At 53.0% G+C, this 14,501-nt stretch overlaps 5 protein-coding genes across 5 annotated transcripts; 2 read left to right on the top strand and 3 right to left on the bottom strand.

The window, feature by feature from the left end:
• Window positions 1–66: 66 nt before the first annotated feature.
• On the bottom strand, window positions 67–1,093 carry Z520_05423 (uncharacterized protein; the record flags this gene model as incomplete). The annotated part of the gene is made up of 2 exons (XM_016775926.1): window positions 67–239; window positions 382–1,093. The coding sequence occupies 2 exons, from the start codon at window positions 1,091–1,093 to the stop codon at window positions 67–69; spliced, it is 885 nt and encodes a 294-aa protein (XP_016633085.1).
• Window positions 1,094–2,118: 1,025 nt separating this feature from the next.
• Z520_05424 (uncharacterized protein) lies at window positions 2,119–5,530 on the top strand (the record flags this gene model as incomplete). Its single annotated transcript, XM_016775927.1, has 2 exons — window positions 2,119–2,137; window positions 2,202–5,530. 2 exons carry the CDS (start codon window positions 2,119–2,121, stop codon window positions 5,528–5,530), a joined length of 3,348 nt encoding a protein of 1,115 aa, XP_016633086.1.
• A 1,427-nt stretch (window positions 5,531–6,957) lies between these two features.
• On the top strand, window positions 6,958–8,589 carry Z520_05425 (uncharacterized protein; the record flags this gene model as incomplete). The annotated part of the gene is made up of 4 exons (XM_016775928.1): window positions 6,958–7,339; window positions 7,628–7,761; window positions 7,842–7,873; window positions 8,028–8,589. The coding sequence occupies 4 exons, from the start codon at window positions 6,958–6,960 to the stop codon at window positions 8,587–8,589; spliced, it is 1,110 nt and encodes a 369-aa protein (XP_016633087.1).
• A 470-nt stretch (window positions 8,590–9,059) lies between these two features.
• Window positions 9,060–12,956, bottom strand: Z520_05426 (myosin-1; the record flags this gene model as incomplete). The annotated part of the gene is made up of 3 exons (XM_016775929.1): window positions 9,060–9,499; window positions 9,559–12,898; window positions 12,954–12,956. 3 exons carry the CDS (start codon window positions 12,954–12,956, stop codon window positions 9,060–9,062), a joined length of 3,783 nt encoding a protein of 1,260 aa, XP_016633088.1.
• A 966-nt stretch (window positions 12,957–13,922) lies between these two features.
• On the bottom strand, window positions 13,923–14,270 carry Z520_05427 (uncharacterized protein; the record flags this gene model as incomplete). Its single annotated transcript, XM_016775930.1, has 1 exon — window positions 13,923–14,270. The coding sequence occupies one exon, from the start codon at window positions 14,268–14,270 to the stop codon at window positions 13,923–13,925; it is 348 nt and encodes a 115-aa protein (XP_016633089.1).
• Window positions 14,271–14,501: the final 231 nt, after the last annotated feature.

Here is a 14,501-nt window from a genome sequence, read left to right on the forward strand (position 1 = left end):
CAGTGCTTGCTCACACTCGTTGTTCCCTTACATGTCTAGCTACATACAGGAGGGGGTTGCGAGCTTTCAAGCCAACACGGGCCACCCATTCAGACCGATCGTGAAAGCGGGCGAATTTGCGATTTCGTCAGCTTTGGCCTTCATTTCGTCCGTGTCCCAGTTCGCCCAGACAAACTTGTTCTTCAGGAACTTGGCTTCGGGGCTGCATGCCCAGACTGAGAATGAAGCTGGCAAGTCCGCTAATATTGCAGAATGATAGCAGAAAGTGTTAGCCAATGTGGATCTCAGACGAGGTAGGGAGCCAGAGCGGGAGCGGGGATGACTTCAGCTCCTTGCGCCGTTCACTCAATTCGAAAGAGCTGAGAGGGGAGAGGAACTTACGCGTATCCATTGGTGGCATGGCCCCATGCTTGCGATTGATATCGCTCGAAATGACGCCCGGCTGAATATTGACAACGTGCAAGTCCGGGTTCTCGGCCTGGACGAACTCGAAGACTTTGAGAGCACCTATTTTGGAGGCCGCGTACGCTGACAAATTGGCTACAAAGTCTGTTGGGGCATGGACCGCCCCCGTCGAGATGTTGACGATGGTCGCTGTAGGAGATCCCACAGGGATGAAGGCTCGCACCGAGTGGAAAGCCCCTAGGATGTTCACTTCGAAAGACGTCCACCACTCCTTGGGATCCGAGGACATGATTGTCGCGGGTTCGGCGAGATGGCCGGCATTGTGGACAAGAATGTCGACCGGCTTGTTGGCCTGCTGTTGTATAGATCTGAATGCAGCTTCGACGCTTGAGAGAGAAGCCGTATCTGCTGTCACGGCGAGGAACTTTGTATTTGGATACTGAGACTCGAATTTGGCCTTGGTGGCGTCCAAGGTCTTCTGTGTACGTCCCACGATGCCAATGAGACTGACACCTGCCTTTGCGAAGGCATTGACGAGCGCAGAGCCGATTGCACCAGCGCCTCCAGTCACGATTGCCGTCTTCCCACTGAGCGAAAGCTCAGGGCGTGAAGGGTCAATGGCCGGATAAGTATCATTGTGCCAGGTCTTGAAGGGAGATGGAAGGGGAGCAGCACCAGCGTCGCCCATTTTTTCTGAGAAAGGTTAATAGAACTGGGATACAGGTACAGAATTCCGAGATTTGGTCCGAAGATTGAAGAAGGCTTTGGGGGAATACACTGGACTCAGGTGAGAATATGGACGCAATATATATAGAGCCTTAGCCTCGAGCATGCTGACCAAACCATACCAGACTTTGATGGATTAGGTAACCAGTCTCATTTCTCGCTGCTCCTGGAGTCCTGGGTGGCTCCGGCCGGCCTTTGTGAACGGAAAGAATCCGGCCATCAGGTGGCGCCTTTGGGTGTGTTTCTAACCTGTTTTGTATATTGCTTACAAGGCTGTCATCGTCATTGTCGTGGGCCATCAGTCGTTGTCCAAGAGGACAAGGCTGCAGCCTTGCAGGCTTTGGCTCAAGAGTACCTAGGTAGGTAGGGGCAATGGACTGTTCACATCTGGCCTTGGGGTAAACAGAATACAGACACGTCTGGTGGATGGACTGTGCTCGGCAGCAAGTTATATCACTCATATGCTGGAACACATCGCGAGTCGAATCTGCAAGATGGCGGTGCAGCTGACAAGGCATTGAAGACAACGACACTTGGATAAGAGAGTCGTTACAGAGATCAGCGGTGGCCATGGGTGGGCATGATTTCGGCTTCACACCTGCGGGCGCAGGGAGTTGTTCGAAAGTGACAACAGACAGCGCGGTGAAGGGCAGTGGTTGACCTAAGTTTTGATCTGTTTTCACTTTGATGCCGCTGCCGCACCCAAAGGTGACAGACTGGTGAATTTGGGCGAAGTGAATGTCGACCTGGTGACTCTTTCGCCAAGTGACAGTCGTTGTCGCTTGATATTTCATCGCACAAAAGGCTTCTTGTCTCATCTTCATTCCCTTCCTCTTCCTCATCACCCTCGCTGTTTTCTTCCTCATCAATCGCTTCTTCTACATCAAGTCGTTCTTTCGCACAACCCCTCTTCCTGCTCTTTCTCGGTGCCGCTGGTGCTGATTGATATCCCTCGCCACTGAGCTCAGCAGCTTCTTGGCCACCGTCATGGAGGTCAAGATGAAAGGTGCGTTTGGGGTCAACACCCGATCATGATACAGAGGAAGTGAACTAACTTGACACTTTTCCAGGCTGGCCTCAAGCTACACTCCTCTATCTCACGGTCATTCTCTGCTTCTTTGCTGGCTTCCTCAATGCTGGTCCTCTTCAAGGCACTCACCGCACCAAAGGCCACCACTCTGTTGTCAGCAGCTGGCATCACACACCCACCTCTCACCATGGCTATCACGCTCCCACCCTGACTGCTTCCAAGGAGGTGTCAGTTCGTCCCTCACATGACATAGTCCCCTCTCACTCATCGGTCAACACTTTGTCCACTCTCGAGCGTCGAGACTCAGACCCAGAAAAGATCCATCACAACTATGCAATAGTCTGCGGTGACAAAGATTACACCGGCTTGTGCCGATCCTTTGGTTACTCTTGCAACTCCAAGGGCAAGGTTACGTACACAGAGAAGATCTCATTCTGCGACATCTGCAGATGCCAGAATCTCCTACCTGCGCCCAACAACTGTATACTTCACAAAGCGATCAAACAGTGTTCAGGTAAAACCAACATGGTTGTGAATGCCACAACCGGTGGGCTCCCTGGCAATGGTTCCGATCTCACAACCGGTGGTCTCCCTGGCAATGGCTCCGATCTCACAACCGGTGGGCTCCCTGGCAATGTTTCCGATCTAGAGCGTCGAGACGTAGACCCAGACAAGGTCCATCACAACTATGCACTAGTCTGCGATGACAAAGATTGGACCAGCTTGTGCCGATCTATCGGTTACTCTTGCAGCTCCTCGGGCAGGGTTACGTACACACAGAAGGCCTCTTTCTGCGACGACATCTGCAGATGCCAGAATCTCCTACCTGCGCCAAAGAACTGTATAGTTCACAACGCCATCAAACAATGTTCAGGTGTAACCAACATGGTTGTGAATGCCACAACCGGTGGGCTCCCTGGCAATGGCTCCGGTCTAGCGCGTCGAGACGCAGATGCAGACAAGGCCCACCACAACTATGCCCTGGTCTGCGATGACAGAGAATGGACCACTATGTGTCAATCTATCGGTTACTCTTGCAGCTCCTCGGGTAAGGTTATGTACAAATCGAAGGATATTTTGTGCGACGACATTTGCAAATGCCAGAATCTCCTACCTGGGCCACAGTCCTGTCTGGTCAACAAAGCTATCAAACAGTGTTCAGTTGTTGATAACATGGTTTTGAATGCCACAACCGGTGGGCTCCTTGGTAATGTCTCCGACGCGAGCATTCTTCCCAATGGCACCCTGGACCTTACCACAGCAATTGCAAAGCGTGATACGGGACTCAGCCATGACCAAGCACTAGTCTGTTACGACCGTACTCTTACAGGGTTGTGTCAGGCCTCAGCACATGGCTATTACTGCAATGCATTAGGAAAGGTGCAGCACAAAGGCCAGGCTGAAACAGCTTGCGAGGACCACTGCACTTGTGTCAACATCAACCCGAAACCGTGCATCCTTCTTGAAGTCAAGTATGTACCTTGCGGAGTCAAACATGATACGGTCTTTGACACGGTCAATGGTACTGTCATCGGCAACCTCTCGGACGCCCAAGTCCTCGCCAATGGCAGTCTGAGTTTTACGTCCACCAAAGCACTTGCGAAGCGTCACAACTACGGGCTGATATGCCAAGACCGCGAGAACACCGCTCGGTGCGGTTCGAAGGCCCAGTATTACTGCACTTCGAAGGGTGCTTTGAACAACAAAGGCGCCATTAATGCCTGGTGCGAAGAAAACTGTTTCTGTTGGGATATCGCGCCATCAATTCAGTGCTTTCCAAATGCAGCCCTTCTCACTACATGCCTGACCAAAGGCAAGATGGTCTACACTGAGAATGGAACCTTCCTGGGAGAGGTTAGCGATGCATATACCTACCCTAATGGTACATTGGACTTCCGCAAAGTGGTTACGAGAGATTTGGCCGCGGTATCAGCCGACCCATACCATATCATATGCAAGTCGCCGCAGCAGCCCACTCAAGTATATCCTGCTGGCGGACTGCTGTTTGACAAGAACCTGACCACATTCTGCGCGACCCATGGCTACTCATGCACTAGCGATCCAGGACGCGCATCTTCGACCTTGACCTTACAGCCTGGCTCGGAGGACATCAAGGCATGCGATAACGCTTGTGAGTGCCCCTCGCCAACTTGGAAGCGTCAAGGAAGCGAGTTTGATGTAGCACCGACTCCACCGAAGAAGCCCTCCCCAACACCCAGCTTGACCATTCAGGACATTCTACTTTACTGCGATTCGAACGATGGGATTGTCAAAGGTAAATGGTCATTCAATTGGACTTTGACCGAGTACTGCAAGAATCAGGGCTATAGTTGTGCCATTGAGCCTGGGCCGGCTTATGTCTTGCAGCGTCCCAAGGATGTCGTTGCTATTTGCCAAGCTGGTTGCGCTTGTCCGCCATCAAAACCCCTTGTGTCTGCTATTCCATTGCGGCAGAAGCCAAGAGCCCGTGCAGAGCGCAGAAGTAATGGCATCGCGACTGTCCCATCTCCCTTTGGGATGACCTGTTCTTCGTCGCCCGGCAGCTCCGATGAATCACTTACCGACCACTGCCGAGAGGAAGGCTATTCATGCGTTGCACAGACGGATACTGTTCTACGAACTCTTGTTCACAGTGGTACCGACGTTCCTGAATGCACTCACAGCTGCCGATGCCCAAGTCCTTTCGAGCAACATTCAAGACAAATGGAAATGTCTGCGACTGAAGATGAGAGTCCAGACTCTACAGCCGTTGCCCCTCCAAGTGGTGTTCCAAGCCAATCCTCCAGTCCTTTCGCTCTCAACTGCGGCAATGTCCCGGACGGTCCTAGCTTCTGCCAGCAATCGGATCTGGGATATTTCTGTGGTTACAACATGACGGTTATGCGGACTTCCACCGTACAAAATCAAGGTGTGACTTGGTGCGACTATTACTGCAGCTGTATCTTCAAGCATCCTGTCCCTTGCGTCAACGAATGGAACATTCCTCTATGTCGTGAGCTGCCGGATGGAACTATTCGGGATGCCTCGAACACAACGGTTGTCCTTGGATATATTGAGGATGCGGTCATACTGCCCAACAATTCCATCTTGCTGGATCGTGGCCAGGCTGGAGGCTTTCCGTTTGTCGCTGCCTCTGCGTCGCATCATGGACATTGGCATGGCTCCAACGATACCAGTCAAGGACATAGGCCTGGCCACAATGGTACCAGCCAAGGACATAGGCCCGGCCACAATGGTACCAGCCAAGGACATAGGCCCGGCCACAATGGTACCGGTCATGATTCAGGAGATTCGCCACGTTGGACGGACTGGCCTATGAATGGCACTGCAAACGGGCGGTGGAATAGAACTGGCCGAGCTGATGAGTGAAGTCGTCTTGCATTCCCGATATGGTGCTCGACTTCCTCGAAGACATATCCAGATGTTTGTGTCAATACGGACCAAGCGCATTCGAACTCATTACTCTTGAACCATGAATAGCGAGTTCTACGATACCATTCACCTCTCTATGCCGATGTCGTATGAAAGCTCTGAGGATTCCACATCAATACCGCCATGGACAAGGAAACAATATCTTGAGGTCTGGTTTGAGGACTGGAGATATTGCAGGTCATTTAGACCTCGGATACATGCAAGATTGGTATGAGGACTGATGGCTGACAATTATGGTAGAGATTGGAAGACTCTGGTAGATATGACATTAGGATGGTAGCTTGATGCTTCCTACCGCATGGTGAAACAGAAGATCCAGCCTGAGAGACCATCCAGGTAGCATGAATGAGAATTCAAAAGTAGATATCCAACCTTCTCAGCCTCAATCGCGACGCAGCGATTCCCTTTCATCCCCTAATGCAAATGTCTAGATGTTTCAACATGCGATATCGTGCTGAAAGGAAGAGCTTCTTAAGAAGCGGACTGCTTAACAGCGACACAGCCGGATTGAATGCGGAGGACGAACGCGCTCTGCAAATACCAGGTTGCACCGGTACTTCCACACATATGTAGTTTTTGTCTTGATCCACAGACTGGCCGTCTCCTTCACGAGCTGCTCTTCTTTTTGAGAACGGATCACTTGGTTGGTACCACCGCATCGAGCATACTTATCACATGCCTCCACCTCTCCCCCTCCTTCATTCCCCGTCCCATTTTGCCACGGAGGAACCTCTCGCCTCGAGGTCCCCCTTACCCGTGCCGGTTGTCGTGCCATACATCGATCCATCGATCCATCCCCCTGACCATCCATCTTGTGGCTGAATGGCTGGCTGGCTGGCTGGCTGGCTGCGCTCGTTGCTTGCGCTGAAGCCCGCCTCCCCTCCTTCTCCAGCTTTTCCTCCCCATAGGTCGATCGGGTAAATGTCGATGGTGAAATAAACCCCTCTTTCCCCCCCAAATCCGGCATTTTTGCTTTCCCGGCTGAATTGGTCATGCTTTTGGATGCATGCACGCATGCGATGAAAGGGCTCGGCCCTCGCTCACCTCGCCTCGATGGTCAAGTGTGACTGGGCTGGTAAGGGTTGACGGGAAAAGAGGGTGAAAGCATCCGTGTAACATTTTCTGTTCTATCTTACTTATCCGCCCTATTCTTTCCCTGGTCTTTTCGGATCACGACTGCGTTTAATCAAGCAAGCCAATTGAAGAAGCTCTAGCGCAAGGCTGTGTGTGTATCTTGTCTGCCTCGAAGCCGATTCACAATAACCCGTCGAAGAAGCTTGCACGAGTTCTTTCGTCGTATATCCGGCAGCGTCTACGAGAAACGACGACGACGACAACAACAACAACAAAGGTGGTAACAAGCCATGTCGTCCAGACCCTGCAAAGTCTTGACGCCAGAGGACGTCTCGCACTTCATGGAGCACGGCTACGTCGTGATCCCGGGGTGTTTCAGCCGGGCGGCGTCGGCCGAGTGGACGCGAGACGTGTGGACGCGACTGGGGATGGACCCGCACGATAAGACGACGTGGACGCGCGAGCGCACCAACATGCCGGAGCACCGACGGCTGACGGTGGCCGAGTTCGCGCCCAAGGCGTGGGACGCCATCTGCGACCTCGTGGGCGGCGAGGAGCGCGTCACGGACAAGAGCAAGACCTGGAGCGACTCGTTTATTGTGAACCTGGGCACGCCCGAGGGCGAGGGCAAGGAGGTCGGTCCCAAGGAGCTGGAGGGGTGGCATGTCGATGGTAAGTCATGATGACAATGTGATTCTCCCAGTATAAGAATCCAGTGGGGTAGAAGTGTTCTGAAGTGCTGGCTGGCTGGCTTGCTGGCTAGCTGTCCTGCTCGCCTCAAGGTTGAAATTCAGCCTGACGCAGATTCCTGGAGGTGGCCACGAGTTGGGCGAGATGTTTCAAAAGGGAAATATGTGGCAGTGGCGAAGGGGGAAACGCAGAGGAGAAGAGAAGGGAGGATTCTGCATCATCATCTCTCCTATCCTAATCTGAATCTGACTGACCACGGGACGCACACAGGCGACTTCTTCATCCACTTCCTCGACTCTCCGGAGCAGGCTCTGTTGGTGATTCCCTTGTTCACCGACATCCTCCCCAACGGCGGCGGCACATGGATCTGCACTGAAGGACCGGCGCGAATCGGCAAGTGGCTTGTAAGTCCCTACCAGGAGAAGGAACATGGAGACCCCCCAAAATGGACACAGAAACTCACACCGGTATCGTAAACGTACAGTATGACCACCCCGAAGGCGTCACGCCGCACATGTAAGTTCAACCGCAGTTGTCGAGTCCCTGTAACACCCAACATCTCAAAGAGAGAAACGCTCCAAAAACGCTCCCCCTTTTCGATAAAAGAAGGAAGGGACAGCTTTTGTTCTTATCAGGGTTATAAAAACTAATAATTAAAAATAATCCAAAGGATGCCCGTCGACTCTCCAGAACCGACCGCCGACCCAGGCCTGAAATTCTTCAACTCGGTCGTCCAGGAATGCGCCCCGTCGTCCTTCCACGAAATGACCGGCCAAGTGGGCGACGTGATCCTGCTGCATCCCCTGATGCTGCACTCGGCGTCCAAGAACGGCCGCCGGCTCGCGCGCATCATCACCAACCCGCCCGTGAGCCTGAGGGAGCCGTTCAGATTTGACCGTGGCGGCGAGAGCGAGAGCGAGAGCGTAAGGTCGAGCGCCAACGCCAACGCCAATACCAACGCCAGCAAAGGAGACGACGACGACGACGACTACTACTACTACTCGCTCGTCGAGCTCAAGACGATCCGCGACCTGGGCGGGCGCGAGAAACTGCGCGGCTGGAAAGTCACGGGCGAGCGGAGAGCCGTCGTGCCCGAGAGGTTGCGCGTGCAGGCCCGGTGGATGGAGGAGGAGAACCGGCGGCTGAGGGAGCAGGGTGTCGACTATGCGGATCGCACACTGACAGAGGACATGGTCCGCGAGCAGGCCAAGGGCTTGTTGGCCGTGGCTTGAATTACACCACCCTTTTCCCCGGCCCATCCTGAATTGAATCCATGGGGCTCTACGAGCAGGCGAATGGGGCTAAAGTACTAGGTCACTGTAGATTGGCGGTAGTCGGGGAGCTACAGGCAGATGAAGGGGCCTTCTCTTGTCGTTCTAGAGGGAGGAATATACAAGGGCGACATGCGCAGATCAACGCTGAATGCCATAGGCACCTTGAGCACGGGGCAGGGAGACACCAGGGACCTTCAAGCCTCGAGCAATTCCCCCGTCAAAAACGAGTCCTGTGGTCTGGCCTTGTTCATTTCATGTCTCATATTCATTCTTGCATGAGTTGCACGCTTGCATCGACAACCTGCCAGGCCCAACAATGCCAATCTTCTGCGCACTCATTCTTCCAAAATGACCGACATCCCAATCAGTCTTGAATCGTCATGTTTTTTCATTCATGGCACACTTCTCATCATCCCCCAAGCAACCATCTACCAGTCGTCATCTTCCTCTCGATCCTTGTCTCTGCCACTCATCGCGCTCTGCCTGGCTCTCAGCGCCTCCGCCAATCCACCAGCTAGACTGCCACCTCCAATACTGCTCGGCGTGGCACGGCCAGAATTTGTCCCGCTGTTCGTGCCCAAGCCCACTGCACTATCTCTGGCAGGTGACGCGTCCGGTTTCCTTGCCCCAGGAACCGGTCGTTTGGCCGGTGGCGCCGGAGGCGTGGGTTTAGCTCTGCCACCAACCGGTGGCGTCCCGGGCTTAGGACCTCCATTGACCATGACCGATGGTGTTGGAACAGGACGGTGTGCAACTGGGGGTGGCGGAGGAGGCGGAGGTGCGGCGCGTGCCTGCTCAATCTCTTCTACGTAGGCAGACGGTGTCCAACCTTGTGCCTCGGTGTGAGGGTTCTTGCAGAGCCACCAGCCTAAGCGGTTCACGTCAGTTCCGACACCAAATGTGGTCAAGAAGTTCGATCGAGCTTACCATTGTTTTCCTTCTGTACAATCTCCACAATGTCGCCTGCCTTGATAGACAGCTCGTTTGCATTAGGTGAATTAAAGTCGTACTTCACTTTAGCTTGAGGCTTGGATGGTACTGCCGCAGGAGCAGCGGCCGGGGGAGGCGGTGGGGGCGGTGGAGGTGCGGTTCTACCATACGATGATGCTGAATCGTTTCGAGCATGCGAAGAAGCGCCGTTTGGCTGTTGAGGGAGGGCATGAGCAGCAGCAGGTGTTGGAACAGGACGCTGAGTTTGCGGGGTGGGTCTAGGCGCGGGAACAGCTCGTCTGGCGGCCGTCTTCGAAGGCTGACCCCCTGGTCCGCCCGGTCTGAGCAGTTTACCGGTGGTGATGGGTCTGGCAACTGCCTTAGCACGTGGAGTGGGCTTCGAAACCGAATTTGGAGACTCTCCTTGCGGAACGTGGATCGTCCCTGACTTGTATACGTCGTCTCGAGTGACTCCGGGATCTTTCTGGACTTTGACCACAGCAGGTTTTCCCGGCTTCTTGTTGTACTCAATCTGGGGCCCGATTTTGAGGTTCATGCCACCGACCGCGACTGTCCTGAATTGCAGGAAGAATTCAGTCTTGAAAACACAGTTGAGGAGGGGATCCGGCTCCTGAGCAGACCCAACACCAAGGGCAAACCAGTCATCCCGCAGGTTCGAGCACGAGATATATTTCACCGCGCCAATGGGTATTGTTCTTTCTGCGGAGATTTGAAGTTGGTTGTTCACAACGGCTTGCACAATGATGTAGACCGATTTGGGAGTCAGGACAAGGATCCTGGGCATCCGCTGTGAGGATCGCCCGAACTTGGTGACCAACAGCTCGCAACGCGCGGAAAACACACAACGTTCTTGAGGATTGAGGTGGACCGCATCCCTGAGGACACGGCCTTGACCACCCGGCATGTTGAGACCAAGGTAATCGCCGAAGAATCGTCTGGAACCGAGCAAGCTGTATCTGCGACGTTCCTTCCGGCCAGCCAGGAGTTTGTGTCCTTGATCTCGGAATTCAATCTCTTTAACACCAACCTTGGATTTGCGCCAGAACCTTTGAATCCTCGTGGCGGCTTCGGCCCGATATCGCAGGTAGTTTCTCCAAGCTCTTTGAATGCGGACGGCCATGTTATGCCAATACCGGTCTCTCATATGCTCAAGCCCAAACAAGGTCTCAGGAGTCTTAATGAAGGCTTTAGTCACACCCATCTGATATTCCTCTTTTGGAATGCTTGTGTCTTTGAAAATAATTTCCGACGCAGTCCTGACGTCTCCTGTGTAGGTGTATTCTCCGGCGTATGAAAGTTTGGGTGACAGCAGGGCGAATCTTTCCACAAATTTATCAAAGGTCTGACGGTAGGCGAAACCAGCTCGCCGAATGCGAACGTTCTCTTGGAGACCGAGATATTTGATCTGGTGGAGCACATTAGGTTCGTTGTATTCTTTGGGCGATTTGTTCTCATTAGGTTTGATGGTTCGGATGTAAGACGGCTGAGCTTGCATAAGGGTATCAACCAGTTCATTCGCAGATATCTTGATCTTGTCCCCGGCGGTTGGAGGTCGTCGCTTGTCGTCCTGGTCAACTTGGTTGGGGAATAGCTCGTGGACAAATGCATTTGAGCTTTCGCTGACCAGATTGAGAAGATCTTTTAGCAGTTGATCCTTGTTCTTGTCCGTCATTCCCGCCACCTGGTAGCTCACATCACCAGCATAATGCTTGATGATGAATTGGCCTTGTCTGTTCTCAAAGTTGGGATTATTGGAGAGGAAGTTCAGTCGGCCGACAAAGGTCTGGTCGGCAGCTCCAGAGTCTGCATGAGCTGTTGCGCAAGCGTCGTTGAGAGCAGCGAAGACACCCGGGGGTCTCTTGTCCTCGATCAAAGAGCAGACGACTTTGTTGTCGAAATACTTGATCGGAGTCCATTGGATTTGTTCACGGGCGTACTCCTCCTGCTCGGCTTTCAATGTCAATTGAATGAAGATTTGCTGCAATTTTTCGTTGACGTAGTTGATACACAGCTGCTCGAACGAGTTCTTCTCAAAGATTTCGAACCCGTAAATGTCGAGAATACCAATCGTGTTTTTCACCGCTCCCTGGGATCTCAGTGAGACATTGGTGCGCGCCACAATCCAATCGAAGAGATTGAAGTATATGGCTTTGGCTAGAGCGTCTCGAACAGCGCTCGCCTGGACCGGATTCAAGGGCGACTCGTAGATGGACCCTCTCCGTCCGCCACCACGGGCTGTTTCGACTATTCTGATGGTCATAGCCTTGTGCACATGAGACGACTCAACTTCTAGAAGGTAGGCGACAAAATCCACCACAGATTCATCTGCGATGTCGACACCTCCTTGATCATTCTCCCTGAATGTGATGTTGCCAATCCACAAAATGGCCGCCAGAAGACGGAAGATATTATCCTGCTCGGCCTTGGTGAGGCCAATGATCTGCATGGCGTTCAGGGTCTCTCGGAAGTCGCTCGCATCGTCTATTCCCGGTACATCGAAGCATTTCGACTTGCTCGTGTACACATACGACTGAGGTTGCTGCACACCGTAGGTATCTCTATACTCCTTTGGGGCAGCTTTGGTGAACTGATAGAATATGTGGAAATTCCTCTCGTTTGTGATCTGTCCCACCACCCGGCTCTTCTCCAGCAGGTAGTTTGTGACTTTGGCCCCCACAGGCTCACCTTGTTCATTAAACTCGAGCTCGAGGTATTTTCCGAAACGGGAGGAATTGTTGTTTCGCAGTGTTTTGGCGTTGCCGAAGGACTCGAGGAGCGGATTCGTAGCTAGGACCATGTCCTTGGTCCTCTGGATTCTGGAGTCGGTCCCGCCAGAGACGCTCGCAATGTACTGCATCAAGCGCTTGGCAGCTTCCGTCTTGCCTGCGCCCGACTCACCCGAGATGATGACACATTGGTTGTCTTTGTATGCCTTCATGTTATAGTAGGCAGACTCTGCGACGGCAAAAACGTGCGGTGGGACTTCGAGACGGTTTCGGCCACGGTAGCTCTGGACAATCTGGTCTGTGTAGATTCCCAAGTCCCGGAAAGGGTTGACCGAGACCAGCACATGGCCGATATAGGTGTAGATCTCGCCATGTTCAAAACGCTTCTTGAGGTTGTCGTTGATTGATTCATTGGAGACTTTGCTCAACAGGGTGAGATCTGAGACGCCCACTTCCTTCTTTTTTGTGATCTCAAAGGTCGCCTTTTTGATCTGGGGCTGCCCGGAATCGGCCTGCGCGGACCTGCCGCCGCCAAAGAGAGAAGATTTAGGTGCGCGAGATGTCTTGGCCTCGCGGCGCTTTGTTTGACCCTATGGATTGAGAGTGAGTATATTTGTATGGCGGACTGATGGCGGGGACACTGACCATGGTGGAGGCTCGGATTGATTAGGACATACGCGCGGGGAGGGAAGACGGGATTGGAAAGAGACGGACAGTCAGTTTGCACGAGGGACATATACTGAAGATGGGTATGGACACGAGAACTGCCAAAGCAAAGAATTACGGAAGAAGGACGATTGGAAAAAAGCTGGGGTGGCCTTGTCCTTGTCACGATGAGATTGGCAGTAAGTGTGAGTGCGGCGGTGCTTTGGTGCTTTGTCGATGCTTGCGACAGTCAGGCACCGAACAGGCGCCGGAGTGACTATGACATACCAACAGGCCACTGACACCAACACTGAGGCTAACAAGCTGAACAGCGCTATAGCGGAAGCTGCGGTTAGTCAGTCACCATGGTCTCTACAATCGCTACCATCCAGCAGCCTGCGACAATAATATCTCCCGAGACAGGCACTCGTACCCTCCAATCTCCATCGCCACCATTAGCTGTGGCTGTGAGGCTACGACACGCAATCCGCGTTGATGGATGATCCGTCATCTTCTTGGCTTCAACGACTCGTACTCCACACGCACAGGCTCCTCGCCCCAGATCGACCCAACCGTACCTCGTACACCTAGCCTCTCCTTTAAAAGAGCCCTAGGTACCCGACGAGCCGATATTTGCCTCAACAGCGAGACAATTAAGTGTGCAACTCGCATAGGCAGACGCCAAGGTAAGAGATTGAGCCTCTTGCGGCGTCCTCTGATTTCTCCTCTGCATCCATCTTAGGACCTGAACAGTGGCATCCCGGGCCTTGTCTGATCTATATTGAAGGCTAGGTGAACAGAAATCAGACTTTCATCCGCGCTTGCGCCAGGCATGACTTGTGTATCGTGTTGAGGTTATCCGAAATCGGTTTCACAATCTGGGTTACGTTGTGTTCAGCCTAGATGAGCATATTGCCATCTCTTGACCTGTGAAATTTACTGTTCAATCGCCTTCCCTATTCCTTTTTTTCATGAGCTACTACCTAGGTATCCTCCCATCACCTCATTCGAGCCAGCGTGATTGACATAGGCCGGGTACGCCTCAACGATCTCCTCGCCGTCAAGCCCTGCAAGATACTCGGTGGTGAAAAAGCGCTTAGCCAAATACTGTGCTCCGTGGATGACGTCTGCTGAGTCGACGGCCTCGAAATTTGCCGGGTACACTTCCATCCCAACTGCTCTGTGGGCGACCTCAGCATATTTTGCGGCGGAGACACGCTTTGAGGGGGTTGCTGTCAAGTCGCTGGCTTTTTCAACTGGCAGTGCCAGGACTGAAAGTGCTGAGAAGAGTAAGGGGCAGAGTTTTGAGAGCAACATGGTGTAGCAGATGTTGTTTGATCTTCAGACGGTCTAAAATTCTGTCTGAGAAGCGTGCCTGGATTTTGACCATGGGAGCCATCGGAACTCTTATACTTGGTTTGCGCTCCCTCGAAGGCTACGGTGAGGTGAGACCTCCCGCCTCTGATCTCACGTGCCATCTAGGGGTACAGCATCTCTGGAATGCCCTCGGAGTCAACCATAAGCAGGTATCCATTGATCATTGCACCA

This window comes from Fonsecaea multimorphosa (assembly GCF_000836435.1).
Source record: "Fonsecaea multimorphosa CBS 102226 unplaced genomic scaffold supercont1.9, whole genome shotgun sequence".
Lineage (NCBI taxonomy): Eukaryota > Fungi > Ascomycota > Eurotiomycetes > Chaetothyriales > Herpotrichiellaceae > Fonsecaea > Fonsecaea multimorphosa.